Source organism: Ctenopharyngodon idella, chromosome 19, assembly GCF_019924925.1.
Source record: "Ctenopharyngodon idella isolate HZGC_01 chromosome 19, HZGC01, whole genome shotgun sequence".
Taxonomy (NCBI): domain Eukaryota; kingdom Metazoa; phylum Chordata; class Actinopteri; order Cypriniformes; family Xenocyprididae; genus Ctenopharyngodon; species Ctenopharyngodon idella.
Window position 1 is genome coordinate 7146599 of NC_067238.1, and position 15507 is coordinate 7162105.

Consider the following 15507-nt stretch of genomic DNA (forward strand, 5'->3'; position numbering starts at 1 on the left):
TCTGTACATTGTTCGGTTCCGGCTGTAGAGCCCGCGCAGCAGGGCACTTGGGTAACGGTGAGGCGGCCTAGCCGCGGAAAACACCACTCTTCCGTTCCAATAAGAACATCAAACAGGTTCTCCCCACTCAGTGATACACCCACTGAGAATCCTGTTGAAAGTGCCCTAGTTATTGGCGATTCTATTACACGGAACGTGAAAATAGAGACACCAGCCACCATAGTCACATGTTTGCCGGGAGCCAGAGCACCTGACATCAAAGCAAATTTAAAAGTGCTGGCTAATGCTAATCGTAAATACTCTAAGATTATTATTCACGTCGGCACTAATGATGTTCGACTTTGCCAGTCGGAGATCACTAAAATTAACATTAAAGAGGTGTGTGAACTCGCAAGTACAATGTCAGGAGAAGTAATTTGCTCTGGCCCCCTTCCTGTTCGTCGGAGTGATGAGATAGTTAGCAGATTATCATCACTCAATGGCTGGCTGTCTAAGTGGTGTCCGCAAAATAATATAGGTTTCATAGACAATTGGAAAAGCTTTTGGGGCAGACCTGACCTGTTGAAAAGAGATGGTATTCATCCCTCCCGGGATGGTGCTGCTCTTCTCTCTAGTAATATGGCACATAGTCTTAGAACTGAAACATGACAAACTGGGGCCCAAGTCAGGAAGCAGACAGACTGGCTAAACCGACCGTCTGCTAGCTGCCTCAAGTTACAGAAGTCAGAAAATTCAGATAACTCCCAACACATAGAAACTCTTACACCTAGATATTTTCAAATAGAGACTGTGTCTGTACCCCGAATTAGTAAAAACAAAAAACTTGCAAACCCATTTAATGGTAAAAATTTAATTGATGTTCAACAAATAAAAAATAGAGATAATAATGCTAAACAAATGATAAAACTCGGGTTGTTAAATATTAGATCCCTTTCTTCAAAATCACTTATTGTTAATGATATTATCAAAGATAATAATCTAGATGTGCTGTGTTTGACAGAAACTTGGCTAAAACCGGACGATTACATTACTTTAAATGAGTCTAGTCCTCAAGGTTATGATTATCGACACAATGCCCGTCAGAAAGGCAAAGGGGGAGGTGTTGCTGTAATCTATAGTAATATTTACAGTATTAGTCAAAAGTCTTTCAAATATAATTCCTTCGAAGTGATGGTACTCTACGTAACATTATGTAGGTTGACATTTGTGCTGGCTACTGTATATAGGCCACCAGGACACCATACAGACTTTATCAAAGAATTTGCTGATTTTCTGTCGGAGTTAGTATTGGCTGCAGATAAAGTCCTTGTTGTTGGTGATTTTAATATCCATGTAGATAATAAAAAAGACGCATTAGGATTGGCATTTGCAGATATTCTAAACTCTATTGGTGTTAGACAACATGTGTCAGGACCCACTCATTGTCGTAATCATACTTTAGATCTAATATTGTCACATGGAATCGATATTGATGCTGTTGAAATTCTGCAGCAGAGTGACGACATCTCAGATCATTATCTAGTCTCGTGTATACTACAGTCAAGGCGGCTAAACTGCCTCCATGCCATAAATATGGTAGAACCATCACTTCTACCACTAAAGATCACTTTATAAATAATCTTCCTGATCAGTTTCATCGCCTTAGCATACCAGAAAGCTTAGAAGACCTCGATGTTGTAACAGAAACTATTGCCTGTCTTTTCCAGCACATTAGACTCAGTTGCTCCTTTGCGTTTAAAAAAGATTAAGGAAATTAATCCAATGCCATGGTATAATGAGCACACACGGGCCCTAAAGTTAGCAGCCAGAAAAATGGAGCGCAGCTGGAAGAAAACAAAACTAGAAGTATTTCGCATTTCGTGGAGAGAGAGAATGATTGAGTACAGAAAGGCCTTAAAATCTGCTAGATCTGCTTATTTTTCAAAACTTTTAGAAGAAAATAAACACAACCCTAGGTATTTATTTGATACAGTGGCTAAATTAACAAGAAATAAAGCTTCAACTTCTGATGTTTCCAAAGAGCACAGCAGTAATGACTTTATGAACTTCTTTACTTGCAAGATTGATAATATTAGAGAAAAAATTATAACCATGCAACCGTCTATTACAGTATCGCGTCAGATAGTGCATTGTAGTGTCCCTGAGGAAAAATTCAAGTATCCCTGAAGTATCAGCAGAGATTGAGAATGTTGCGATCCTGTCGGACTTATGATAGCTACCTGAATCGTAACAAAGCACTGTTGGCCAGAGGAGAACTGGCCCCCCGACTAAGCCTGGTTTCTCCCAAGGTTTTTTTCTCCATTTAAACACCTATTTGCCACTTGTCTGCCACCTGATGTCACCTGATGGAGTTTGGGTTCCTTGCCGCTGTCGCCTTTGGCTTGCTTAGTTGGGGACACTTGACATTTGACTTGACATTTGATATTCAACAGTGCTTTGATCTGCCTGCATTGACACTATTCTTTTTAAAGCTGCTGTGCAGCCAAATAATGTACCAGTTATCAATGTAAAGCTGCTTTGACACAATCTACATTGTAAAAAGCGCTATATAAATAAAGGTGACTTGACTTGACTTGACTACACAAAATATTCTTACTGACATAATTAACAGATTAACAAAACAAAAGAGGAAAAACTATAGATCAAGTAGGGCTAGTACAGTCTACACTCGTGTTGTATTAGTTTTCTTTGTTGCTAAATCCAATTGATTGCGCGGGCGCCTCACGCACACACGCAGACCCTACATATGAGTTCTAGCGTTGCTAACTTTACATTTTAGCCATTTATCAGCAAACTAAAATGCAGACAAAATTAACACTGCTCAGTTTAAATGGTCCGCTATCCATCTGTACCAGTTGGCGCACGCAACACCCAACCAAACACATTTTTGCGCATGTGAAGGATGATGTTTTACGTGGCTATGGACTACTTGCACAACTACTTCCGCGTTCTACTTATTACAGCTCGAGCATTTCCAGTCACTTATATACAGAGAGCTTCTCATGAAAACGCAGATTATTACTAAGTTTTAGGACTGCCAAATGTTTTTTAAACAATCATATTCTCTGCATTAACATTAATTATCTTCAGCCTGTTGAAATGTTTAGTAATATATTTCCCTTCCAAATGCGCATTCTGAATAATAAATAAATATATTTCCCCACTAACCTGCCGTCAAGTGCTTGTCTTCTCATTAGCAGTGTTTTTCTCTTAGTCATAATATTTCATACCTGTTAAATTTCATACCTGTTAAATGAATTTGACTGATAAACACCCTTAAGAAAGCGCATGTTTTTACTATGTTAAGTGTAGTAAATGGGTGAGTGACAACGCATTATCACGATGGCTAGATTATTTTACGTTACAGTTGCACTGCAAACAAAAACAAGTTAAAACTGTCAAGCATCGCTGATTCCCTCTGACAATCTGAGTTCAATCAAACCAACAGAATGACAATCACTGTAAAAGTCCATTAGCAACGTTAGCATCATGCGCTAGCTGCTTTCTGACTGTAAACGAGCAGAAGAGCATACAAGACATGCACAAACAAACCAAGCTGACGATTAAACAGCAGTATAACTTACCTTTCAAATTGTTATAATTAATCAAATACTTATGAAGGCGAACCATAGTTTTACTATAGTAAGAGTGTAGTAACTATGGTTAATTTTCAAAGGAGCAGTATTGCTTGCGTTGGTGCTCTTTTATTCCAGTGTTTGAAATAGTTTAATGAATGTGATAACTGCCTTAACGATGTTAAATATTTAATTAATCTTAAAGAATAATGCAATGACAGCGCAACTACTTTGAATATTATTATTTTTGGCATAAATGTGTGAATTACATACAAATGATTGTCAGTAAAAAAAAAAAAAAAATGGCACAGAATAGTGACTAAAATATAATGTTCATTCTGATCTTATTCATCACGTCTCACACTGCAGCATCACGATCACTAGTATAGCGCTGACACCCTGTGGTGAAAGAATCACGGCCTATGTTCGATTAAAGTTCCGTTGAGTTTGGAAAGGTCTGTACATGGTAATCATCAGAATATCTCTTCTCCTCTCTCTGAATATGTCTGGAATTTAAAATCATCCCGAGGACTCTCATATTAAGAGGGGTTTCACAAGTTCACACTTAAGTCAGATAAAATAAATGGTATACGTATTTGGCGTGCTGTCCGGGGAGAGGGGTAAGCCCCCGCTGGCATGGGGTGAAAGTTTAGCTATTTTCGACTGGGAGGGTTCTCGCGCTGTCTGACGGGAGTTCAATACTCACAGCGATCGGACGGGTAAGCCCCGCCACAGTCGAACGAGAATATAATTAGGCAGATTCCGAGGTTCTTATGGGAGCTCAATACTCATGGTGTCAGATGGGTAAGCCCCATTGTACCTATTGTACATGCACATAAAAGGTCCATTCAAATTTGGCATCCACTAGAACTATTAACATAAAACTTATATAAACTTATGGCAACATAACATATGAAACATAATAACATGATTGCGATTACATTTTAATGTTCTTTTGGCAAAAGAGGGGAACAACCACAGCGTACTTCTATTTTCAGTTCTCTCAGCTGTGTTGTTGCGTCCTTCATTGTTGCGAACGTTTTCTCCCCATTGCTAAGTTTCAGTCTTAGTTGCTCCGGGTATATGCATTTTGCCCGCATTCCCTTCTTTTTTAGCTGTTTGATGACTTCGTAGACTTTTGCTCTTTTCTTCTGAAGGCCAGGAGAGTAATCTTGGTCAAAGAAAATTTGCCTTTCTTGGAAGTGAATCTGACCTGGCTCCACGTTTGTCTGATGATCAAGTCTTTAACTGCTGCATCCAAGAATCTTACAATGATCGACCTAGGGGTTGCTGCTGGGTCCACCGGTTTTCACGTTAGTGAACGATGTGCCCTCTCGATCTTAATGTCCATTTCAGATGGTAGAATGAGCATGTCATTCAGCAACTTCTTCACAAATCCTGTCATATCTTTCCTTTAAGTTCCTTCTGGTATCTGGTAGAGTCTGATATTATTACGCCTCATTCTGTTTTCAAGTTCATCACACTTTGCAGTAAGTAAGTACTTTAGTGCCCTCTGGTGTTGCATTGTTGTATTTTCTTCCATGCTTATTCTCTCTTCCGCCTTTTCCATTCTCTCCTCGTGTTCAATTAATTGATCTTTTATATCTTTGACTAATTGCTCCACTCTTTCCAGGGACGTCTTAGTGTGGCTGTGTCCTTCTTGATTTTCTTTATGGAGTTTCTTTAATTCCTCCACCACCCTTTGATCTTTAATGATCAAATTAGTACAGACAGTGCATTACTAGCACTGTCTGTGCTAATTGGATTCAGTGTTCTCTGTTTTTCTTTCTTTTCCTACTTGTTATCTTGTTTATTGCTCGTCTTTTGTCTCGAAGTCAAACTCATTTCACCAGTGAACTTGTTTTTCTTTATTTTAAGGACTAAAAATTATTGTTGCCACTTAATTATTAGATTTTTTGATGGAGCTCTGTTTTATGCTGCTTACTCGGTCATCCACCGGAAGTCCCACAAAAATATTATTTATATATTGTTCATGGAACATGTTTTTTGGAATGGTTTATATAAGAATAAGGAAAAAACAATGAATGCAAGTTACAAATATACAGACAAGCAGGAATTATACACTGACTTCATAGCTAACAAAAATATGTTCCTAGAATGCTTTGATAACATTCCCATTATATTATGAAAACGTTTATGGCTACTCACATAACCCTGGCTCCCTGAGATAACGGGAACGAGCATTGCTTTTGTTTTAGCTGACAATATGGGGAAAACTCAGTTCCCTATTGAGGGAACTCGCACTGCGTCGATGACTACACTTTGGGGAACGTCTTCAGCATGACTGCCTCTGAAGTCATATGCAACTCATTCCAATCCTGATTGGTACAACGTCATCCCGTGACGCATGCCGGCGGAAAGCGGAAGCTATAAATGAGCCGGCATCACAGCTGTTGTCAGCTTTCTGATCTTCAGCAAGCGCTCTGTGTCTGTCAATCTCATTTGGTGTTTTTTGTCCCATATTCCACGTATCTTTTATTATGGTGAGTGAACAGCAGCAGCAGTTCAGGAAGTGTGTTCATCCCTGCCCACGTTTTATTCAGGGTGGGGATACACACAACCTGTGTGTGAGCTGTATGGGAGCAGAGCATGCTCGGTCAGCCCTCGAGGGGGTTGATTGCAAGCATTGCGAGAGTTTGCCCCAAAGAACGCCGCGCTCCCGACTGGCATTGTTTCATCAGAGCGGCCAGCTCTGCGCTCCACATGGTGCGTGTCCCGTGGCTGCCGAGGCAGCCCGGTGTCTTTATATGTGGGGATCGCAGATGGATCTGAGGGAGGGGTTTGAGGAGACTTTAAGCTCCTCATACTGGCAAAAAAAAAAAAAAGCAGAGTGTCACTAATCGAGTGCCCAACAACGATCTTTGGGCTCGAAGCAGCACTTGCAACCGAAGCCCGCTGTAGAGAAAACAGATCTGAGGAATGTTATTCTCTCGAACCGGGCTTCGGGAAAGAGGCCCTGACGGTCAGGTCAGTCTTCTTAAATATCCTCAGAGATTGGTTGGGAATGCTTTGGTAACATTCGTTTTGGGAACATTTCGTTTTTTTTTTGTTTTTTTTTCCCCTTTCCACACTTCTCTCATTTCGTCTTTTTTCTCCGTTTCAAAACCGGATTATAATATTATACAACCTGGATCATCTCGAAGAATATATCGACGCGCACTACAACACATTCTGCTGCACCATGAACAGGGACAAACCAGATCACAACAAAAAAAGTAAAGGTAACCCCACTCCAAACTCCAAGAGACCTCGTCCCGATTCATCTTTCAGCCCAAGTTCAACACAATCCACATCACCCAAACCGCTGTGCTGCACTGAGGTAAGCGACATTTTGCTCTCAATTGAAAATAAACTTACCGGACTTGATACAAGGATTGCACTTATAGAAGTCATACACAAGGAATTCCAGGAATTGTGGCACAGTTTAGAATTCAGCCAAGAACAGATGGACACTCTCACTAAAGAAAATAACTTTTTAAAGGACTCGGTTCAAGCACTTACCATTCAACTCACTTCCGTTGTCGCCGAAAATAAAACCATGAAAGAAAACATTTTGGACTTGCAATCGCGCAGCATGAGGGACAATTTAGTTTTTACAGGCATCCCGGAACAAACTCCAGACGACCCCGAAAAATCAGTCAAGGACTTCATGATAAAACAACTCAAATTACCAGCGGAAACAGTACAGAGCATCACCTTTCACCGTGTTCACCGTATCAGATCCAAAAACAACAACAACCGACCACGAGCGATCATCGCAAAATTCGAACACTATAAACACAAAGAACTGGTTCAGAAGCAAGGCAGACAACTCAAAGGCACAAACTATGGACTCGATGAACAATATCCAAAGGACATTCTCGAACGCCGGAAACAACTCTTTCCAATCCGAAAACAAAAAATAAATGAAGGAAAAAAAGCAATCATTACAGTGGACAAATTATACATAGATGGACAACTATATCGCGATAAGGACATTACTCCCTGGCTTTTCTGAACACTTCACTTCTATTCCTGAGTCAATAACTGCCATAATCATAAACTGAACTAAACACACTTCCAGAGTATTTATTTGATGTTTACTGAGTTGAGGTAAGTTGATATTGTTGAGAAATGAGTCAATGTCTTTCTGATCTGGGTCTTTATTGGAGGAATATAATTTACTGTAAAAATTTTGAAAGATTTGATTTATTTCTTCTGGGGAGTTGGTGGATTTCCCTGCTGTGTCTGTAATCAGTGGTATTGTAGCTTTTTCCTTATTTTGTTTGATTTGATTTGCCAAATATTTATCAGATATGTTACTATGATGAAAGTTTTCTTGTCTTAGCCTATGAATTAGGAATTGTGTATGTTTATTGATTAATTCATTCAATTTGAGTTTATATTTTCTTAATGAATCCTGTGTTTCTTCTGTTGGGTTATTTATGTTAATGTCTTCTAGTTGTTTAATTTTTTGTTACAATTCTACTTGTTGATCCTTTTCTTTCCTTTTTTTGTAAATGGAGAATGAAATTATTTTTCCTCTTAGTATGGCTTTCCCTGTTTCCCACAGAAGAGATGGAGATGTTTCCGGGGAGTCATTCATCTCTAGAAAGCATGCCCACACTCTTTTGAAATAACTGTCAAAATCATGGTCTTTCAGAAGAGATGTGTTAAATCACCATCTGGTAGTGGGTTTATGTTGACTAGTTGTGTTCCATTTTAATGTTACCGGGGCATGATCACTAATGACTATTGGATGGATCTTTGATTCAGAAATATTTGATATGATAGAATTACTGGTGAGAAAGAAGTCAATGCGGGAATATGAGTGGTGTACTGGTGAGAAAAATGAGTATTCTTTACTGTTAGGATGCTGTAGACGCCAACTATCGCCAAGACCAAAATCACTCAAGAACTGTTTTATGGTTTCTGCAGATTTCCAAATGCGTTTATTGCCTAAACTATTACATCTATCTATTGTTGGATCTAGAACTGTATTGAAATCACCTGTAATTATGACTGGACAATTAGAAAAATTTGAAATTGAGGAGAAAAAGGTCTGGAAAAAGGATGGGTCATCTGTGTTTGGGCCATATAAGTTGCCAATTGTGACTGGGCTATTATTAATGGAGATGTTTATGATAATGAAACAAAAGAGATTTTTTTATTGATTAGAATGCATACTCCTCTTTGTTTTGTGTTGTAGTGAGCAGAGAATAAATGACTGTAATTTGATGATTTAATTTTGTTATAATCTGATTCTGATAAATGCGTTTCTTGCAGGAGACATATGTCGGCTTGTAGTTTATTTAAATGACTAAAAACTTTGACCTTCTTTGTCTGAGAACCAAATCCACGAACATTCCAGGTTACAAAGGTGATAGATGACATGTTTCAGTGAAAAATAGACAAATGTACATGTGTGGGCCTGTTAGTACTGCATGTGTATACATGTGAGTGTATGTACTCGAGTGGGTGTAGTAGTGTATATGTGTGTGTGCATAACAATGCAATGTTGTTGGCAGACTAACAAAAATACAGAAACACAACTGACAGAGTATACACAGCAGAACAGCAACAACAAAACAGAAACCATTAAATACAAACATATGGTGGAATATGGGAAGGGGGACACGAGACCTAGGTGCAAAAGTAGGAGCACATCTAATAGATTAACGAAAGAAAGAAAGAAATGAGTTAAAGCAGGAAAGGGAAAAAAAAATTGCACACACATAGGGTAAGTGTGGCGTGGGCGTGGCGGCCTGGGCTTTGCACTGGGCTGGTTCCATGCTGCACGCCATGCTTTTTTAATGCATTATACACTAGTTGACATAAACATATCATGAGTATAACAATGAAAGCAGCCATATTTATAAAAAAAAAAAAAACACAGACAGGGTAAGTGTGGCATGTGTGGGACGGCTGGGGATGGGTATGGATTTTGGGACCCTCGGCCCCGCAGCACCGCACCTTGATAGCTCATTGCAACATGACACTGACGGGGGTCTATCCTATGCCATGGCCATGAGGGGAATAGAGGCAGCTTTATAATATCTTATTATTAATAGCTGTATCAATATTACCATTATTAATACTATTATTATTATTATTATTATTATTATTATTATTCACTGCCATTGCAACTACTACTATTATCATTACTATTAATGGCTGTATCAATATTACCATTATTAATATTATTATCATTATTGCTATTACTGTTATCTTTATTTTTCCTCTTCCTGATCCTTTAACCTCCCCCTCATTCCGGATGAAATGAGTATATTTGTTAATGTTTATCATTACTACTACTGCTAATACTATTATTACTATTTGTCATTTCTTATTGGATTTATCATTATTATTATTATTATTATTGTTGTTATTATTATTATTAATACTGCTATTACTGTTGCTATTGTCACCTTCCTCATTTTTTGCGTGTGATACTATTATTATCTTCATCATTATTATCTTTTTTTTTTTTTCTTTTAATTATTATTTATTTATTTATTTGTTCATTTTTTTTTTATTATTATTATTATTTTTTTTATTTCCTCTTTGATATATATTTTTTCTTAACTCTGGTTATGTCTGTTGTCCTTTCCTACATGCTCCTTTATTCATATATTTCCACTCCCACACCCAGTTACACTTAGTTCCCTTTCAGTCGGTCACGTTCGACGTACGTCAGTAGTGACCGACGAATTGGGATATCGCTAGAGAGCCCTATCAGCTTCGAGTGAACTACAACAGGCCAATGGAGTTGGCGTGCGATATTTGCATAATGCGCACCGCCCCCGCCAGGTGGTATAAATAGGGGAGCAGATGCCATCGCACTCTGTCTTTCGCTTCGGAGCCATCTAGTTGTGTTCCAGCTTTCAGACTTCTGAGTGAATTTTTCAAGCCAAAAAAAAGGAAAATTACTTCTTGTGTTGGTGTGACGGCACTTCAGCGAGGTCGCGAGCTTCTTGAGGAGCCTGAGCTTAAGCTCTCAACTGCTGTTTTTACAGCACAGAATTTCCAAATTCTCAGCTGTTGTCTGTTGCGATTTGGGCCGGTTCCTCCGTTGTGTTTGGGGAGTGGTGTACCCGAACACATCGTGACACTCCCTGTGTGCTTCAGCACAAGAGAGCTAAATTTTCCCCTCCTAAAAGAGCTTCACAGACGAACCCTGCGTCTTTTTCAAGATGTCATTTTGTCTGTGCGTTACTGGATGCGGTCGTTCATTGGTCCCCGCTGACGGCCACAATCGCTGCATCACGTGCCTGGGCGTTCAGCACACTGAAGCAGCTTTTGTGGATAGTTCATGTTCTCATTGTGGGAACATGACTATTGCAGTGTTGAGATCGAGACTCTCGTTCCTTGGTTCTCAGGGAGCGGGGGTCCCCTCCCCTATGCCCCGTGCCGCCGTTTTCTCTGGCTTCGGCCGGGGTGACGGTGCATCGGCGTGTAGGCAGGGTGATCTGAGGATCACGGTCAGGGCTTCCCCGCCGAGCGCCGCTCCGCGGGCCCCTGTCCCCTCTACCTCACTGCAACCGGTGGTGTTGCCGACTGAGCGTGCTGGTCCCTCTACGGAGCGACCAGCCGTTTCTTTCGGAGCACCGGCGGATGACCGCATGTCGATCGCGGCATCGGAAGGTGAGCAAGAGTCCTTAGGAGATGAGGACTCGGCTGCGTTACCTCCCTCCGGGACCGTAGCGTTGTCCGAGCCCGATCCTGAGTTGACGGCTATGCTTTCCCGGGCTGCCGAGAAGGTCGGGGTCGTCTGGAACCCTCCACCGTGTCCCAAACCTTCTCGGCTCGATGACTGGTACCTCAGGGCGGCCCGCGCCGGTCCCCAGCGCCCCGCCCCGATGCCATTCTTCCCGGAGGTGCATGATGAGGTGACCAGGTCCTGGCGGATGCCCTATAGCGTTCGTGCGAGACCTGGTCCCTCGTCCGCCTTCACCAACCTGGATGGCGAGGAGGCTAGGGGATATACGCGGATTCCCCCAGTCGAGAGGTCTGTTGCGATGCAACTGTGTCCAACGGCTTCCGGCTGGCGCGGTGAGCCGCGTCTCCCATCCCGGGCCTGTAAATTCTCGTCAGGCTGGACAGAGAAAGCTTACAGAGCCTGCGGACAGGCTGTCTCCGCCCTGCATGCCATGGCCCTTTTGCAAGTTCATCAGGCAAAAGCGTTGATGGAAATGCCCCAGGGAGGTCTTGACCAGCAGCTGCTTGGGGAGCTGCGTGCCGCCACGGACCTCGCGCTCCGGGCGACTAAGGTGACGGCACGTTCTGTTGTTCAGGCGATGGCCACGCTTGTGGTCCCGAAAAGCCACCTGTGGCTGACTCTTGCTGATATGAGGGATACCGACAAGTATCGGTTGCGCCGGTCGCGGACGCGGCGCCCAGCCCGCTCAGGCCAAGCCAGGTGGCAAGAGGTCGAGGAAGACGTGACCCTGAGACGGGCGACCTGGAGGGGAAGGTTCCTGCTCTTCGGGAGAGGACCACCCCCAGAGGAGGGCCGGGGGGAATTTGTGAAATTGTCTGTCCCGCCGCTGGCTCTCCGGAGTCCAGCGGTACCCACTTCATCACAAAAAGAGCAGTTTCCCAATTCTCCAGGTCACAAGAGACTGCGGCTGTCAGCGCGCGAGGCCCCGCCTTGCCACTCGCAGCCCACTCTCACTTCGCCAGCAGGTTCCAGTGTGCTGGTCGGGGCCGCCCCCCAGCCGTCTCCCATTCACACTGTCACCTCGCAGAGTCTGACCCCACTTCGGGCCGCTGCGCCGTCCGAGTCGGGTTTCAGCACTCTGCTTCGCTGCCCCACCCCCGGTGCATCTGTGGTGCCTTTGGTCCCGCTGGCTCGGTGTCTGGAAGCCTGGATAGCGCTCCCCAGCCCGTCCCGCTGGCTCATTCGCACTATCAGACTCGGCTATGCGATTCAGTTCGCCCGGCGTCCCCCGGTCTTCAGGGGTGTCCACTACACTCAGGTGTCCCTGGACAATGCACCTGTTCTCCGGGCGGAGATTGCTGTCCTCCTGGCGAAGGATGCAATCGAGCCGGTCCCTCCAGCCGATATGAAGTCAGAGTTCTACAGCTCCTACTTCATTGTACCAAAGAAGGGCGGTGGGCTACGGCCAATCCTGGATCTGCGTGTCCTGAACCGGACCCTTCACAGGCTGCCGTTCAAGATGCTTACGCAGAATGCGTCCGTCCCCAGGATTGGTTTGCAGCGATCGACCTGAAGGACGCGTACTTTCATGTCTCGATTCTGCCTCATCACAGACCCTTCCTACGGTTTGCGTTCGAAGGTCGGGCATATCAGTACAAAGTCCTACCCTTCGGGCTGGCCCTGTCGCCCCGTGTCTTCACGAAGGTTGCGGAGGCGGCCATTGTTCCGCTCAAGGAACAGGGCGTTCGCATCCTCAACTACCTCGACGACTGGCTCATCCTGGCCAACTCGCGGGAGCGGTTGTGCAAACACAGGAACATGGTGTTAGCTCACCTCAGTCGGTTGGGTCTTCGGGTCAACTGGGACAAGAGCAAACTCTCCCCCGGGCAGAGAATCTCTTATCTCGGTATGGAACTGGATTCGGTCGCCCGGACTGCGCGCCTCACCGAGGAGCGCGTCCAGTCAGTGTTGACCTGCCTGAGTACGCTCAAGTGCAGGACAGCGGCCCCACTGAAACTCTTTCAGAGGCTCCTGGGGCATATGGCATCCGCAGCCGCTGTCACGCCGCTCGGATTGCTTCATATGAGGCCGCTTCAACACTGGCTCCGCGGCCGGGTCCCAAGATGGGCGTGGCAGCGCGGTACGTTCCGTGTCCCCGTGACACCGAACTGCCGTCGCACCCTCACCAAGTGGTCGGACCCTTTGTTCCTGTGGGCGGGAGTTCCCCTCGAACAAGTGTCCAGGCATGCTGTGGTTTACACAGATGCCTCCTCCACGGGGTGGGGAGCCACGTACAACGGGCATGCAGCATCGGGTCTGTGGACGGGGCCCCAACTGCATTGGCATATCAATTGCCTCAAGTTGTTAGCAGTATGTCTTGCACTGGGCCGCTTCCAGGAGCTGTTGACAGACAAGCACGTACTGGTCCGCTCGGACAGCACTGCGGCCGTTGCGTACATCAACCATCAGGGTGGTCTACGCTCCCGCCGTATGTCGCAACTCGCCCGCCATCTCTTGCTATGGAGTCAGAAGCATCTGAGGTCGCTTCGTGCCATTCACGTCCCAGGCGTGCTCAACCGTGCAGCCGACGAGCTCTCACGGCAGCCTCCGCTTCCGGGCGAATGGAGACTCCATCCCCAGGTGGTCCAGCTGATCTGGCAGTGCTTCGGCCAGGCACAGATAGATCTGTTCGCCTCCCCGGAGACTGCCCACTGCCAGTTGTTCTATTCCCTGACCGGCGGCACGCTCGGCACGGATGCCCTGGCAATCAGCTGGCCCCGGGGCCTATGCAAATATGCGTTTCCCCCAGTGAGCCTTCTCGCACAGCTCCTGTGCAAAGTCAGGGAGGACGAGGAGCAGGTCTTGTTAGTGGCTCCATACTGGCCCACTCGGACCTGGTTCTCGGACCTCACGCTCCTTGCGACAGCACCTCCCTGGCCCATTCCTCTGAGGAAGGACCTCCTGACTCAGAGACGGGGCACCCTCTGGCACCCGCGTCCCAACCCGTGGAAACTCCATGTGTGGTCCCTGGACGGGACGCGGAGGTTCTGAGTGATCTTCCGCAAGCTGTCGCAGACACTATCACTTCCGCTAGAGCTCCTTCTACGAGGAACCTCTGTGCGCTGAAGTGGAACCTGTTCGTCGAATGGTGTTCCTCTCAACCAGAGCGAGAGGACCCCCGATCATGTTCGGTCAGAGCCGTGCTTTCCTTTCTGCAAGAGGGCCTGGAGTGAAGGCTGTCTCCCTCCACCCTCAAGGTGTATGTTGCCGCTATCGCCGCACATCACTATGCAGTTGATGGTAAATCGCTAGGGAAGCACGATCTGATCGTCAGGTTCTTGAGGGGGGCGAGGAGACTAAATCCTCCCCGGCCCCCCTCTGTACCCTCTTGGGATCTGACCCTGGTTCTTACATCTCTCCGGGGTCGTCCCTTCGAGCCTTTGCAATCAGTCGAGTTTAAAGTACTGTCCCTAAAGACCGTCCTCCTGGATGCATTGGCCTCGCTCAAGAGGGTAGGGGACCTGCACACATTTTCGGTTTACGAATCGTGCCTGGAATTCGGGCCCGGTGACTCTCACGTTATCCTGAGACCCCGGCCTGGATTTGTGCCCAAGGTTCCTACCACTCCCTTTCGAGATCAGGTAGTGAACCTGCAAGCGCTGCCTTTGGAGGAGGCAGACCCAGCCCTAGCTTTGCTCTGTCCCGTCCGCGTCCTGTCTGTCCTGTCCTCTGCGCCTGTACGTGGATAGAACGCGAAGCTTCAGGATCTCAGATCACCTCTTTGTCTGTTACGGAGGCCAGCAGAAGGGAAAGGCTGTCTCCAAGCAGAGGATGGCCCACTGGATAGTGGACGCCATCGCCCTGGCGTATGAGTCCCAGGGCGTGCCTTGCCCGCTCAGGTTGAGAGCCCACTCCACCAGAGGAGTGGCCTCTTCCTGGGCGCTGGCGCACGGCGCCTCGCTGACAGATATCTGTAGAGCTGCGGGCTGGGCGACACCTAATACGTTCGCTAGATTCTATAGCCTTCGTGTAGAACCGGTATCTTCCCGTGTACTCGCTTCCACCAGCCGGTAGACGCGAAGAGCCCGTTCTAGTGTCGGCTTGCAATGCCACTCCCGCCCCCTGGGCCGGATACGTGCATCCTTTTTACTCCAGTTGAGTTCCCCGCTTGGCGAACCCTGTCGAGTTCCTCCGCCTCCCCCTTCGGCTCGGACATTGCGGAGTGTCTGATGCCAGGCCAAACCTCTGTCACCTACGTTGACGTTTGGCTGG

General features: G+C 45.5%; 2 protein-coding genes across 4 annotated transcripts in view; one reads left to right on the plus strand and one right to left on the minus strand.

Moving 5' to 3' along the window:
* LOC127501085 (uncharacterized) overlaps window positions 1–2485 on the plus strand; it is a 194373-nt gene extending 191888 nt beyond the window's left edge. The window contains exon 2 of the mRNA XM_051872869.1: window positions 1956–2485. Within this exon, the coding sequence (XP_051728829.1) occupies window positions 1956–2166 (211 nt within the window). The 3' untranslated portion in view covers window positions 2167–2485. The remainder of the gene's footprint in view (window positions 1–1955) is intronic.
* Window positions 1–15507, minus strand: part of LOC127501088 (SH3 and cysteine-rich domain-containing protein 2-like) — a 240555-nt gene that overhangs the window by 29729 nt on the left and 195319 nt on the right. The gene's annotated exons all lie outside the window — the stretch shown is intronic.